The sequence below is a fragment of the Anguilla anguilla genome, chromosome 9 (assembly GCF_013347855.1).
Source record: "Anguilla anguilla isolate fAngAng1 chromosome 9, fAngAng1.pri, whole genome shotgun sequence".
Taxonomy (NCBI): domain Eukaryota; kingdom Metazoa; phylum Chordata; class Actinopteri; order Anguilliformes; family Anguillidae; genus Anguilla; species Anguilla anguilla.
In genome coordinates, this window is record NC_049209.1 from 9471294 (window position 1) to 9485304 (window position 14011).

General features: G+C 39.2%; 2 protein-coding genes across 5 annotated transcripts; one reads left to right on the forward strand and one right to left on the reverse strand.

Annotated features, from left to right (window-relative positions):
- Positions 1–1198: 1198 nt before the first annotated feature.
- LOC118236511 (myelin proteolipid protein-like) lies at positions 1199–6709 on the forward strand. Of its 2 annotated transcripts, none has more exons than XM_035434961.1 (7): positions 1199–1338; positions 3099–3285; positions 3456–3612; positions 3917–4094; positions 4229–4302; positions 4464–4529; positions 5317–6709. In XM_035434961.1, exons 1-7 carry the CDS (start codon positions 1335–1337, stop codon positions 5389–5391), a joined length of 741 nt encoding a protein of 246 aa, XP_035290852.1. In that variant the 5' UTR covers positions 1199–1334; the 3' UTR covers positions 5392–6709. The 2 variants fall into 2 exon arrangements, with proteins under 2 accessions (XP_035290852.1, XP_035290851.1); XM_035434960.1 differs by lacking the exon at positions 1199–1338 and adding an exon at positions 2575–2841.
- A 1597-nt stretch (positions 6710–8306) lies between these two features.
- On the reverse strand, positions 8307–13112 carry nsdhl (NAD(P) dependent steroid dehydrogenase-like). Of its 3 annotated transcripts, none has more exons than XM_035434959.1 (8): positions 13026–13112; positions 12717–12785; positions 12214–12375; positions 11855–12001; positions 11253–11381; positions 10942–11084; positions 10653–10755; positions 8307–9415 (listed from the first exon to the last, which is right to left on the reverse strand). In XM_035434959.1, the coding sequence occupies exons 2-8, from the start codon at positions 12735–12737 to the stop codon at positions 9083–9085; spliced, it is 1038 nt and encodes a 345-aa protein (XP_035290850.1). In that variant the 5' UTR covers positions 12738–12785; positions 13026–13112; the 3' UTR covers positions 8307–9082. The 3 variants fall into 3 exon arrangements, with proteins under 3 accessions (XP_035290850.1, XP_035290849.1, XP_035290848.1); XM_035434958.1 differs by having other exon boundaries at positions 12917–13072; XM_035434957.1 differs by having other exon boundaries at positions 12717–13062.
- Between the last annotated feature and the right edge of the window lie 899 nt (positions 13113–14011).

A 14011-nucleotide genomic window follows, 5' to 3' on the forward strand; every position in this document is an offset into this window, starting at 1 on the left:
TTAACACACAGTTCAATGTACAAGGATGTTGTTCACACGAGGAGGGTCAATTCTGCATTTGAAAGTCTAAATTCTGTCATTTTCTTTTACACCTCAGTGACACATTAACAATGGTCTGGGTCTCATCACTACGGAAACAAGAGATGATGATTGACTTTAGAACAAAGACCACTGTTGCAACATTAGCGAATTAATTAATGAAATGATTAAAGTAGAAATACCTTGACAACCACTGACCACAAGTTTTGAATGGCAAAAAAAAAACTGGATTGCCAGCATTTTCACTGCACAGCACACATGTCACTGTAAATCACAGAAAAGATTACAAATTATGAAGAAATTGCAATTTTTAAAATGTTAACAATACTATGTTATCTCACCAAGTTTTCTAAAGAGAATTTTAGCATTCTGTAGACAAGGCTGGGAAAGTTGAAACTTAACAGAAATATTACGAAATTGACAAGGAGTGTAATGCAATTTTAATATTTTCGGGGTCAAATAATTTAATTCATCAGGATGTGATATGATGAAATTCCAAACAGGTTGCTTTGCAAGTTCAAGACTCAAACAAAACACCATGTAACACTATGCATTGTTGCAATACATAGAATGACTTGTATACTATGCATACCTACAAGCTCGTACTGTTCACATATTTTTTCATATATCTCACGTATTTAGGTTTTTATTATCGATGAATGAAATTGCCATCATTCTTTGTGCTACTGTGCTGATGCACAGAGAATCTTTTGATTCTCTGTGCTGATGTTTGCTTGTCAGTAGAATTTCTCTTGTGACTGTCCAACCTGTACCAACAGTGGCTCCATGCTTGTTATCGGAACTTTATTCCTCATGCAAAAGAGAACGTGTTTATATGCTGCCTTTAAGGTTCATAAATAATTACATTAAAATGGATCTCAAATCAAGAAAAAAATATGATTGCAGAGTCAAAGTTCTGCAAAATATTGCACAGTATTGCAAAATAAACTGATACATTAACTGATCATTAAAATGAATATTTCCAGATATTAAGTTATAATATCTGAAGTTAGGTGTAAACTTCCACTGCAGGTAACTTCTAAATAATTAAATAAACCTTTTGAAGCATTAAAGGCCTTGATCTTGCATTGTACCCTGTCCTGAAGTCTTAACTGTTCTCATTTGAAAAGAGACATTGTATCTTTAAGATTAATCTCTCTGTGAGCAAAGGGTCTGTTCATTGTTGGGGGAACAGAAGCGGGAGTCAGATTAATAAAAGAGCCGACAAACTGTGCATATCATAGTGTCAGTGACTGAGCGGCGAGAAAAACTAGAATAGCATCCCTCTCCTTAGAATGGGTAAGTAATCACTTGCTCTAACAAGTGCATTGTGCATTAAGATCATTTATGAAATTACAGGACTCATTTGAACGTATCTGTTGGGTACAAATTATAAATTTAATCAATAATTAACATTCCTTTGCTGCTAATTGTTTCTTAGTTCAGAGACCGTATTTTGAATTTTGGCTTTCTGGGGCCACCATTTTAGGCATCACTGGAAAAGTTTCACTTAGTTACACTGATTTTTATTTATCTACTGGAAATTCTTGTTTTTGCTTGTTTAGGCAGGGAACATGGGTGGGATTCCTAATCATTAGCTTACCTTTAATAAAATGCTTTTTATATACCTCTGCACATTCATTTTTACATACTGTGGTATACTCCTAATACTTCTGCTGGAGACTGAAATATGTGACTGAAATTATAAAAGAAATATGGAGAAGACCCTAAATTATATATATTTTTAACAACAATTGCTGTGGAGGGTTGGCAGAGAATTAAAAGTCATTACAGATTCTGCAAACAAAGGATTTTTTTATTGGTATTTAATCTGTACTTCCTTTAGATATAAACTTGACAGGGAAACTCATTCTTTGAATTATTGTCATAATTCAGCAAATAAAGTCAGCAGCATTGTCGTGATAATAATGTATTGGATCTGAAACTGTGGTCTGCAGGTGTTCACTTACCAGGACACAAGGTTATTCAAACCTCTCAAAACTATGTAGATGAAATTTAAGAGTCACAGAATGTTAAGTACGGTTCATTAAACATTAACATATGAAAACCTGAAAAGCGTAGGAAAGTTCATCTTTCTCTCCTAAATGTTGAAATGTGTATGCGATGCCCGTCTCTTTTCAGTCTGTGTTCGCACAGCCTTTTTCTGAACTCCACCCTTTTTTGGCATTACTGCCAGATAAAGTGGTACCAGTCTCAGCCTGTCTGCACCCTGGGCATAGTTGGGACCTATGGCAGTTCCAGAGCTACCCCACCCGCCCCTTTCCCTTCAGCCCACATCAGTCCTACATCAGCTCTCAAAAGCCTGTTTGTTATCCATAGTGCGGATGGGAGGAGACTCTGGTCTTTGTTTACCTGACATCACTGGCCTTTGTTTCATAGCCCTGCACTAACAGCGCTGCACAAGGACAAAAGCCATTGTCTTTCAAGTCACAAAAAGCCTCTCTCTATGACCTTGCACACCCCCCACCCATCCCCTCTTCTTTTACGCTCTCCCTTGTTGTGCTGGCTCTGGCCTTGGCATAGGCTAGCCACAGCTTCTTCTCAAGTGGACCGTGGTGCCTGCTGTTGAGGCGGGGCATGGGCACTGAGGCGGTCTCAACAGCTCAGAGAGTTCTTGAGGGGACACGATGAGCATGAGGAGACAGTTTTGTCCATAGTCCTGCACTGCGGTATCTAATTGGGGACCCATACAAGTCCAGCCTGTGTTGCCTGCGTTATTTTTGGTGCAAGAGATTTATGAAATGATTCCAAGCAAACAGCCTTGGCTTCTCGGATCGTCAGGTGCTGGTTCTCCTGTTTTTATAGATATTCAAAAATTTGTTCTCTCTGCTTCATCAGCCAATCTTGCTTCTAAAAAATGCATAAGTGCAGTGCATGAACTTTGGCTGGTTTTGCATGGGTATCTTGTTTAGATGTAGAGCATCAATTTGGGCTGTGTTTTTTGTAATTCTGAAGACAGATGAGTGTTGGCTGAGGGTGTGGCATGTGCGTGTTAGTGGTATGTGCAGTGTTTGTTCTGGTTTGTTGTGCTGTCCCAGGTTGTTACGATTGCTGCGTCCGCTGCCTTGGGGGGATTCCTTATGTCTCCCTGGTGGCGACTCTGCTGTGCTTCTCGGGAGTGGCACTGTTCTGCGGCTGTGGGCATGTGGCGCTCACCGAGACAGAGAAGCTTGTGGAAATGTACTTTGCCCACAATCACCAAGACTACATCATCCTGGCTAATTTGTGAGTGCCTTTCTCTATAAAAGTGGGTATAAAACAGACAAGAATTGTGACAAAAATGTCCTACTGCCAGTGTATGTGTGTATGTCTGTATGTCTGTATGTATGTATGTATGTCTGTGTGTATGTAATGCATTATAGATAATGCATCACTGTCTATCCTTCTAATCCTAGTGTACAGTATTTCCAGTATGTCATCTACGGCCTGGCCTCTTTCTTCTTCCTGTACTGTATCTTGCTGCTGGCTGAGGGATTCTACACCACTAGCGCCATCAAGCAGACCTACGGAGATTACAGGAGCACTAGATGTGGCCGCTGTATCAGCACGACGGTGAGAAGTCGGGGGGCAAAGAATGGAATCTAGGGAACATCCCAATTTATCATTTATAATGTTCATAAAGTCTGTAATTATATCCAGTTTCCCAAACTTGTTTAGAACATGTAGCATGGAACTTGGTGTCTGCTCAAAACATCTTTAATCTTAAATGAATTCTCATTTCTAACTCCAGTAATTGTTTTGACCACTGGCCTTATAAAAATGTGTTTCTGGCTGCAGTTCCAGTTCGGACCCATGAAGTATAACTGTACTGTATATGGTGACTTGGTGAGACTCCTTGTATTGTTTTCCTCTGCAGTTTGTGGTGGTCACATACATCCTGACTGTCATCTGGCTGGTGGTGTTTGCCTTCTCAGCAGTCCCAGTCTACTTCCTCTACAACATGTCCTTCACCTGCCACACAATAAACTTGCTGACTGAGAGTTCATCAAGTCTCAACCAACACGGTTGGGTGTGTATTGATGCCAGACAGTATGGTGAGTTACCCTTGCTGTTGCAAAACCATACTATTAATAGCTTGACTGTCAAATCTTCAGCCTGTAATGCGGACAGGAATAGTATTATAGACACCTATGTGGTTTATATAATTTCTCGATTTCTCCATTTTTAGGCCTGCTACCCTGGAATGCAACTCCAGGGAAAGTGTGTGGACTGACCCTGGCGGCCATTTGCAAAACTAAGCAGGTGAGAACACCAAAAACTCACTGCAGCAAGTTATAAGTGTATTTTTTTGTAAATGAATGCATTGAAAAGATCGATTGTACCCTCTCCATCTCTGGATGTAGTAGTACTCAGCAAGACTTTGCTGTGAGGCTGTACTAGCTCTGTGTCCTTGTCTACTGCAGTTCTTCTTGACGTATGACCTGTACGTAGCTGCTTTTGCTGGTGCTGGGATCACGCTGCTGGCCTTGGTAAGTAATGGTGCACACCAAGGAGACAGAACAGAGTGTGGAATATCACCTTATTAGTGTCAATGTCTTACATCTTTCACCTCATTGCACTTTACTAAAGTGTTTTTCAATATGGCATCCTTAGAGGTGTCATTATTTGGACAGGAGATGTAGCATCTCCTACTCGTCTCATTATATCAGATGGATTGTGCCATTCTGTGCTCTACCTGCTCTTGTTTGCTCTTTTAAGAAAATGCACAGTGATTCATTTATTGATTTATCAATCTAATTTAAGCTTTTAAATAGTTTTATTTTCTATATGGAATATTCTTCATTGTTCATAGTACAGTACTGTGATGTGTATAGTACATTCCCAATTTCGATTTTTAGTCAATGGTAGCCTGTGGGAAATAAATTGGTGAATAAAACAGAATTTGTCTTCAAATATAATTTAAATCCATCAGCAGATGTTTTTTATTTGATTTATTGTGCATAATTGTACAGAATAAGTTTCATTATAACATACATATTGATCAGTTATACAAACTGTTTCATTATATTATTCATGCTAGCTTATTTAAAATGTCTAAGTACCTTAGCATATTTCACTTTCTGGGGTTTTAAAAGCATAGTTCACTCTCTGGGGTTTTGAAATGGACTTCTTAAAATGATATTAATTTAATATGTTGGAACTCCCACGAGTCCCACCCACGGGAGTGTATTTAATTAAAACTTTCTCACATCTTTTTTGGGAAGTACAGCTGCTTCTTTCTGATGTCCATCTCCTCATCCCTTTGTCTCTCTGCAGTTTGTCTATGTGATTGCCACCACCTATAACTTTGCAGTGATGAGGTTTATGGGAAGGAAGAGCATGACTCGTTAGGATTGTATTCTGTGTCCTCCCTGGGTCCCACCACTGAGGCCCAGTCTAAGGAAGGTCCTTTAGGAGCACCATGAAACTCGCCTCTCCTTCGCTGCTAGAATCCCCTGCAACTGCAAACAGCAAGCTGCCTTTATTTTCCACAAGGGCTCCTAATGTATTTAAATTGTCCTTGTTTTGAAGAGGACACTGAGAGTTGAACATAGCTCCTGCTCTTTATTGCTTAATACTACATTTCAACTTTTGCCTAACTCCAACATGAGCTATTGCTCTGGTGCGGGGTTCTGTGCCATCTCTGTGAAACTGCTCAAAGATTCAAAGGACATTGCCTCTTATTGGTTTATTGTCAAAATGTAAAATGCTTATCTTTTTAGGTTTCTTGCTAAATTATTGAGTATTCGAGTATATATATCTTAGGAGTCAGTATTTCTATTCCTGTTTTGTGTCTTTGATGGATTAGACTCCACTATATAAGGAGATATCACAGAACACACTTAAAATTAAAACTGAATCAACACAAATAAGCTTTTTAGACCAGTGCTCATGTGAGCAACTTGTTTAAAATTTAACAAATCTTTGAGTGACGTCTGAGGATGAATTGTAGTTTCAACGTTCCTTATTATAAAGAAGGCAGGTACAGTACGTGAAGAAAAGCTGTTTTCACCTGAAAAGATACAGATGATTTAGGGTGAAGGAAGACATCAAATCACTTGGGAATGTGTGATACGCTCTAGTGAGGATCATGAGAAGTAAATAGCAATGCAAAAACCCCCTTCTATATTTTTGTCCGAAGCTCATTATTGTTTTTGCCTATGATCGTGTCAGTAGTTCGGCAGAGACCAGAATCGAGTTTAAAGGTATGTGAAGTGGGGCTCCCCCTGGTGCGGGCATTTGGTAAAACACAAGTAACACCCTAAGAACCGTTACTAGCAGTTTATAACTGAAATTTGCCATTTGTTCATCGTTCGCCATATGTGTGATGTACAGAAATGAATTTTACAGAAGGTGCTAAATCAGGTTAAATGTGTAATTGAGCCCTTTCCTATTTGGATAATTCTTTACTAAAATCCAGCAAACATTTATTTGACACACACATACTGCTTTTAAATATCATTTGGCCTGTTAAGAAGTGTGTCTAGTGAACTGTTTATATTGCTAGGCTGCATAATGTCATGCTTAATTTGCATCCAACTGCATGGGTTGTGTATTAGATGCTATGATCTGGTGATGATAAAATGGTGGATGTCTTTAAACATTTTTCTGCCTGCTCTTCAGATGACTGTAGTTTCTGATTCCATAATAAAGTCAATTTATGAATAAAGGTACAGCCTTGCTGAATGTTCTGTTGTTCCAAGGATGACAGAACCTCAATGGTTGTATGAATGCTATGATAATATACTAAACTGATGGAATGGAATACCGTATTAATTGACTATTGCATCATTATATTCATAACATGGAACACGCTGTACTGAAAATGATGAGAATAATTGTGTAAAATTCTGTAATCCTGTTTATATAATGTATTAATTTTAATTTTTTATAATTACCTGCTTTATTTTTTCGTATTGCATTATGTAAACAATTGCAAAACAATGCAACCCATAGCTAAAAGATGGCTTTCCCCAGTTTTTTATTACCAGTGATTTTAGGACAATTACATTCAGTCTCATTAAGATCATATGTATTCAGTCAAATCCAATACATATAGTTCCTTATAGAACACATTAATTGGCCAAACACAACTAATTTAGTCTCACTAAGGGCATATGCATTCAGCCAAACCCAAGAACTTACTAGTCTTATTAGGGTGATATTCATTTAGTCACAGCAAATCAAATTTTCTTGGATTGAGGAAAACTGAAAAAATTAAGTCTGTTTTCCTCAATGCAAAGGGAAATGATTGCTGAAGTCAGAGGTTCTAACCAGTTGAACTTTTCACACAGTGGTGTGTCTTTTTGTGGTGCATATTTCTGTAACAATAAATCCAGTAAAAAATTTCTAAATTCCCTGTACTGCCATATTAAGAACTTTCCACCTCACTGTTTGCTGCAAACGTAATGTTATCTTATCTACCATGGTGTGAATTTTCAATAAATTGATACATCAGTTTACACCAGCCGGGATGCACAACTCTGGTGCTGGAGGCCCTCAGTCTGCAAACCGGGGGCCTCTGCAAATCTTTATAATACACTTGCAGTCTGCAGCAGTAGCTGCTGCTTATGAAAATTCCAGATCAACAAAAAATGTGCCTATTGGCAATGTACTATCCTTGCAGTATTCTGAGGAAGATAATGTTAAAATACATATTAGTATTATACAAATTGTTGGTCCAATATTATAAGGTTGTATGCACATGATCAATGCCATAGCTGGTTTAATTAAGATTCCTTTCCTCCCACACCCAAACCACCGGTAAACACAAATATCTTCCATACTCAAACCCTTAGTAAAAATGGATGTCTTGCCAGATATGTAAGATCATTATTTTATAGATACACAACATTTTCAGACAAATACACAAGGACAAACACAAACACACAAGCATGAAAATGTGGCTCTAAATAGAAATGAGGGAATATAAGTGAGGCCAAGTATACTCTATGCTGATGTGTAGATGAGTTACTGTTACACACAGGGATGTAATTGTGATTTTTTTCAATTTAAATACAATCTACCACAGGTTGCAGCTGGAGGTGATGATGTTAGTTTTTAAGTTTGATTTGAATTCAGTGGGACACATAAACATACAAATGGAAGCTCATTTCTGTGGAAAGGAAAGCAAAGGTTGTAAGAAATCAATACCCAGAGCTTCTGATGTTCTGAAACAGTGAGATATGTTTCCTGTATCATTGATACATACGTCTTACGAAGTATGGCTTAACATGTTAGTAAAATATTGTAGAAGCAAACATGGCAATTTTTCCTAATATTTTATTAGCATTATCATTATCAAAAGATATATTAAAATAAAAGATTCCACATCACAAAAGCAAATATAATATAAAAATCTGACATACCAGACTGAAGGAGACAACTGCAATATTTATTAATGTTGCCTTTTGCAAACTAAACAGGGTGTGTTCAAATGAGAACACGGTGCACAGAAAATTTTGGTGAAAAGATTGTGCTCACTTTTGAGAGGAAATCAGAAATCATTTCCCTTTTCGAGAAGGAAGTGACCAGAGATGAGATCTTTCAGGACTTCTGAACAAGTAAGATCACCATTACCAACATACAAAATCTGGCAGAGAAAGGTACGCTAAACTGTGCTGTTCTTTATAGATGAATTGCGCTATGAAATCTAAAGGAAAAAAGTTCACTTATGAAATTTTGCATTATTATTTGCTGACTTTTAGCTAACTTTCAAAATGTCTTAAAGATATTTTAGTGCAATTAATGGGTGTCAGAATTAATATTGGATTATTGATTTGGGCCAAACCCAAGGCATAGTAATTAAAAGAAAATGTACAAAATCATTTAAAAGTTCAAACTGATGAATTGTTACACCCCTAAGCATAGTTGTGAGCATCCAAAGCTGATAGGACTCATGGAAAAGACAAATGCATTCTCATAATCAGTAGTTTATTCCAGATTCCTTCAATCAACCTATCAATCCACGCTACAAACATACTCACACACACACACATACACACACACACACACATCATGGTGTAGATGGAGAAAGCTCTGGTCAGGCCACCCTGCGGAGGTGAGTGTAGCTGTTCACAGTGCGGGTGATGGCATCCTTTAGACTGACCAGAGGACGGTAGCCTAGGTCCTGTTTGGCACGGGTGCAGCTGTAATAGTGGTGTGTGCCAGCAAGGGCCACACGCATGGGGGTGAAGGTGGGTCGGAGCTGTAGAATGGGACGAAGGAAAAGAACCAGCAGCCAGAGTAGCATGGCCAGCACATACACAAGCCGGTAGGGTAGGTGGTATCTGGGGGCGTCGTACCCCAGCCCCACCAATATCTGGGACATGAAGTCCCAGAAGCGCACAGGCTCATCATTGGTGATGTGATACACCTGTAAAAGAAGGCAGACTCTTTAGTGGCTTAGCTCTATGGAGTTAGATAGCTGCCAAAACATTTCATAATTGTAAACAGAGATTTGCAAATGAAAGTCAAATTGAAAATTTGTAAATAAAATTTATTGAAGTGTAAATGTAAAACCCAATCTGTGCATGTGATTATTGAATCTGTACATTGCTTTCTGCACATGCGGAATTCATTATACAAGTGTGTGGCTCTATACTGTACGTGCATGCATTTTTTTTGCAGTTTTTTATGCACCTACACTTAACTGTAATCGTAATTTTGAATTCGTAACAGGCAGCGCAAAATTAGATCAGGACACAACAATTAAAAACTGGAAGTCTCAGAGATAACGTTTTCAAATTGAAAGTTCATGTGTTTCCATTCAACGGCAAGTATACATTGGTGCTTTAATGGAAGAGCTATTCAACACCAGGTCCAGAGGGCCCAGTGTCTGCAGGTATTTGCTCCAACCATACACTATACCATCCAGTTTCACTAATCAATTTACTTGCTTGGTCTAGAGCAGTGGTAACCAAACCTGTTCCAGGAGATCTACCGTCCTGTAGGTTTTCACTACAACCCTAACAAAGGGCAACTCATTCAACAGCTAGAGATCTTGTTAAGCTGCTAATTAGTAGAATCAGGTGTGCCAAATTAGGGTTGGAATGAAAACCTACAGGATGGTAGATCTCCCTGTTGAAGTAATTCTTGAATTTGAGTATGTTTTCTTTATATTTGTGCCTTTGTTTTTGAAGTGTGATTGTCCCTGTGAGCCACCATAGTTATGATATAAGTGCAACAAAACTTCCAAAAGTCGGTGCGTAAAAAAACAATGCAAAGATTCGTAAAGTCTAATTCATACGAATGCAAAGTGAAACTTGAGAACTTGAATCTGCATTTTAAAAAATGAATTGTATTCTCAGAAATTTTATCTGTATCTGAAATACATACAGATCTGAGAATTACATATACAACCCAGCTTTTACATTTACGTCTTGTCCACTCTCTCCGAATACATTTGTGAATCTCAAATTACAATTACAAAATGTGCTATCAGCTGTCAAACTCCATATAGTTCTTTTACACTAGCATCAGAAGTATGAGGTAAGTTTAACCACAATACACTAGTACACTGTTTAAATGCATTCTCTACATGGTGCAGAGCATTCTCAAGCATGATAGCATAGTACAATAACCCTGTACACAACTGGGGACGGTAACAGTACCTTGCCACAAATGGGGGATTCTGGCCGCAGGCACTCAGCAGCCAGGATGTGTCCATGAGCAACATTCTCAACAAAGGTGAAGTCCACCAGGTTAGATCCATCACTGCCAACACACACACACACACACACATTTTAATTCTTTAATAGGACACATTTAAACAGAACAGCAGGCAGCCCAGATTTTATGATGTCAGGACTTGCGAACATGCTTTTGCCATAAAACACGCAGACACGCGCGCGTGCACAAATACACACGTGCACACGCACATTATTTCGGCAGGGTCCTCACCCAATGATGAACTTCATCTTCCCTCGACGGGCCGTGTCCACCAGGATTGGGACAAGCTGGGGGTCCCGAGGGCCAAAGATCCCATGGGGACGAATGGCAACAGTGAGGAAACCCTTCTGAGTGTCGCAGGCCTCCAGGACCAGCTGAGCCACAAGAAAAGAAGAAAAATCTTATGGAACCTTCTGGAATCATTATCAATGACTTTCAAGAATCTTGGAGAGCGTGCTTGTCTTTAAGGAAACAGTAACTGTGATGGTATGAGTTTGAGTCTTTCCCCCCCCAATCAGAGCCAACCTGTGGGGTATGCTCACCTTCTCCTGCTGGATCTTGGTCTCGGTGTAATAATCAATAGGCTTCTTGGCATAGGGCAAATCCTCCTTGCCATCCTTGATGTCAGTGCCTTCATACACCACACTGGCACTGCTGGTCAGGATCACTTTCTATAACATGGGAGTGGGAGGGGAGGTATGTTACTAATGCCACTCATGGTGGCTGTCAGCACCTTAAATTGATGGGCAAATGTAGGCCACTGGAGTGCTGTACTTGCCTCAGTAAAAGCCTTACAGTAATATCATAGTCAAATACCTTCAGCCCCAAAATGTGTCCAAAATCCATAGATAAATCTAACCACGAAGCAAGTGCTGCAGGTATTAAAGGGGGCTAATTTCATGTAGAAACTAAAGGGTAATGTCCAACCTGGTGCAGAAATTGAAGGGGTCAGGTCTAACTTTAGTTCAGCTATTAAAACCAGAAAATACACATTTCTTTAAAGAATTATGTTTGATCTTATTTTAAGTTGGAAGTATTTCCTATGGTGTGAGCAATCTGAGACTGTTGTAATCAAGGAAAGATGTACTGGCACAATATAAAACATATTTGTGGATTTTGCTTGTGTGTCGCTGATGCTAGCTACCTGGACCCCTGCTTCCTGACAGGTTTGCAGCACGATTCTTGTCCCATCAACATTGACACGTTGGAAAAGGGCGCGGTCATCACAGGAAGGAGCAGGTGAGGCACAGTGAAACACCAGGGACACACCATCCAGAGCTGCAAGCAAAGCCTAAGGATGCACACACACACACACTGCAGTATTCCATTGCCATTTTGAAGGACACTGATTATATTTACATTACATTTTAGGTATTTAGCAGACACTCTTTGCTAACAATGAATACAGGTAAGCCAAAGGTCTTAATATTGCCCAAATTGTGTATGGCAGAATTATGTCACTGCCATCTGTAACATACTTTACCATCTGACCGGAACACTCACTTGTTTGTCACACAGATCCCCAAGGTGGAAGGTGACTCCAGGGAGTTCATAACCCTGACGAATATCAAACACTGAGACACTATAACCCCGATCAACGAGCTGCTCCACCAGGTATCTCCCAAGGAACCCTGAACCACCAATGACTGCACATCGTTTACTACTCTGGGAGGAGAGAGGGAAATATTAGCATTCAGAAATATGCATAAAATGAACAGGTCTGACTCGCTTCCATCCATTGTATTAGCCTGCATTAGTGTCAGACCAATAGGAACACATTCCTAAAACAACACGATTTAGGTTACATTTGCATGAAGAACGTTCAGCGACATAAGGGTACCAACTTAGTTTTAAGCACATCTTTGTGCACAGTAACTCAATAATTAATCAAACTTTTCTTCTATTCGTTTGTGTTAACAATTACATTTGAAAAACTCCGTACTGTTTTATGGAACCCACTGGTTGTACACAAAAGTCGTCCCATTGTGTTGCTTAAAAACACCTACCGGTCGTATGCGCGTAGCCATAGTTCGGTGTCAATTGATTTCAGGAAAACGAGTGCAGTAGTAAAAGCCCTTTAAATTAAATAAAAAAAGGTTTGGACGCACAAGAACTGCATTAAGCTACCAGAAATGTACATATCGAACTGGTCGCAGTAAACAGACACATCTTTGGCTCATCAAACCAATTACGCAGAAGAATTTACCCGAGTTGACAGACTTCGGCAAAGTTTGCGGTTAGCTTTTTTCTTTAAACCACGATTAATATTAACTCAGTGCTGATACACATGTCATAATGAAAGCTCGTGCATTCACCTGAAGTACTCGGTAAATGAATTTCACACTGATGTCTGGTCATCATCAGCTGATGCCTCTTAGCGCTCTCGTTGGATGAATTGGGTCAAAACGTCACGGTGAGAAGGCGGTACATCCAATGCTATAAGATGAACAAGAGCGGCACCATGCTGGAAGACCAATCGGTAAAAATATTTTCCTAACTGCAGTCAAGCAAGATCACGCCCTCTATTTGCAAACGCCAACGTCAAAGCTTGTGTAAAAACTAAAAAGATGCACAAACCACTGGATTTTCTGTCCGAGCGAACTAGAAAGTGGTGTTCTGGCTTGTTTGGAATCACTGACTACATTTACATCTTACATGCACACAAATATTCATATACTACCACTGTGCTGGCATGAGTCATATAAATACCTTATCCCGATGGGCAAACCCCGAATATGCTAGCTAGAGTCAGCACTCAAACAGAACGAGGCAAGTCGGAAGTAACAGGTATGAAAACCTTGGCAGGCTCAATACCGTGAAAGTGACTTTTAAAATAAAGCGGAAAGGGAGTATTATGAGCTCTAATTGAAGTTAATTGTAGAAATGATCAACAAGATAACATGTAAAATAAATGGAAACAGTGAAATGATTTAATATTTTAAATACTACAGACCACCGACAGCCTGCACAGCAAATTAGAAATCCAATAGACTCTAGGTCTCCATCCATTTCATTAAACGTAACTAGATCATTATCGTGAAACCTATTTTTAATTGATCACTAATCATTAAATTTTAAGTGATAAGTGATTAATCTTCAAGCGTGTGCAGCCCGTTGTACTCCTCTTTGTCTGCTGTGTCCTACAGGTTGAGACTGCTGTAGTTGTTGAAGGTGGTGATGATGTAGCCTACTCTTCAGGGAAGGTGTTGGTCATGTAGCAAAAACACAGGGCCACTGTTAATCAAATAAGTCACTCTCCATTCATATTATATATAACAAGATCTGTGATGTAATTTTGTCT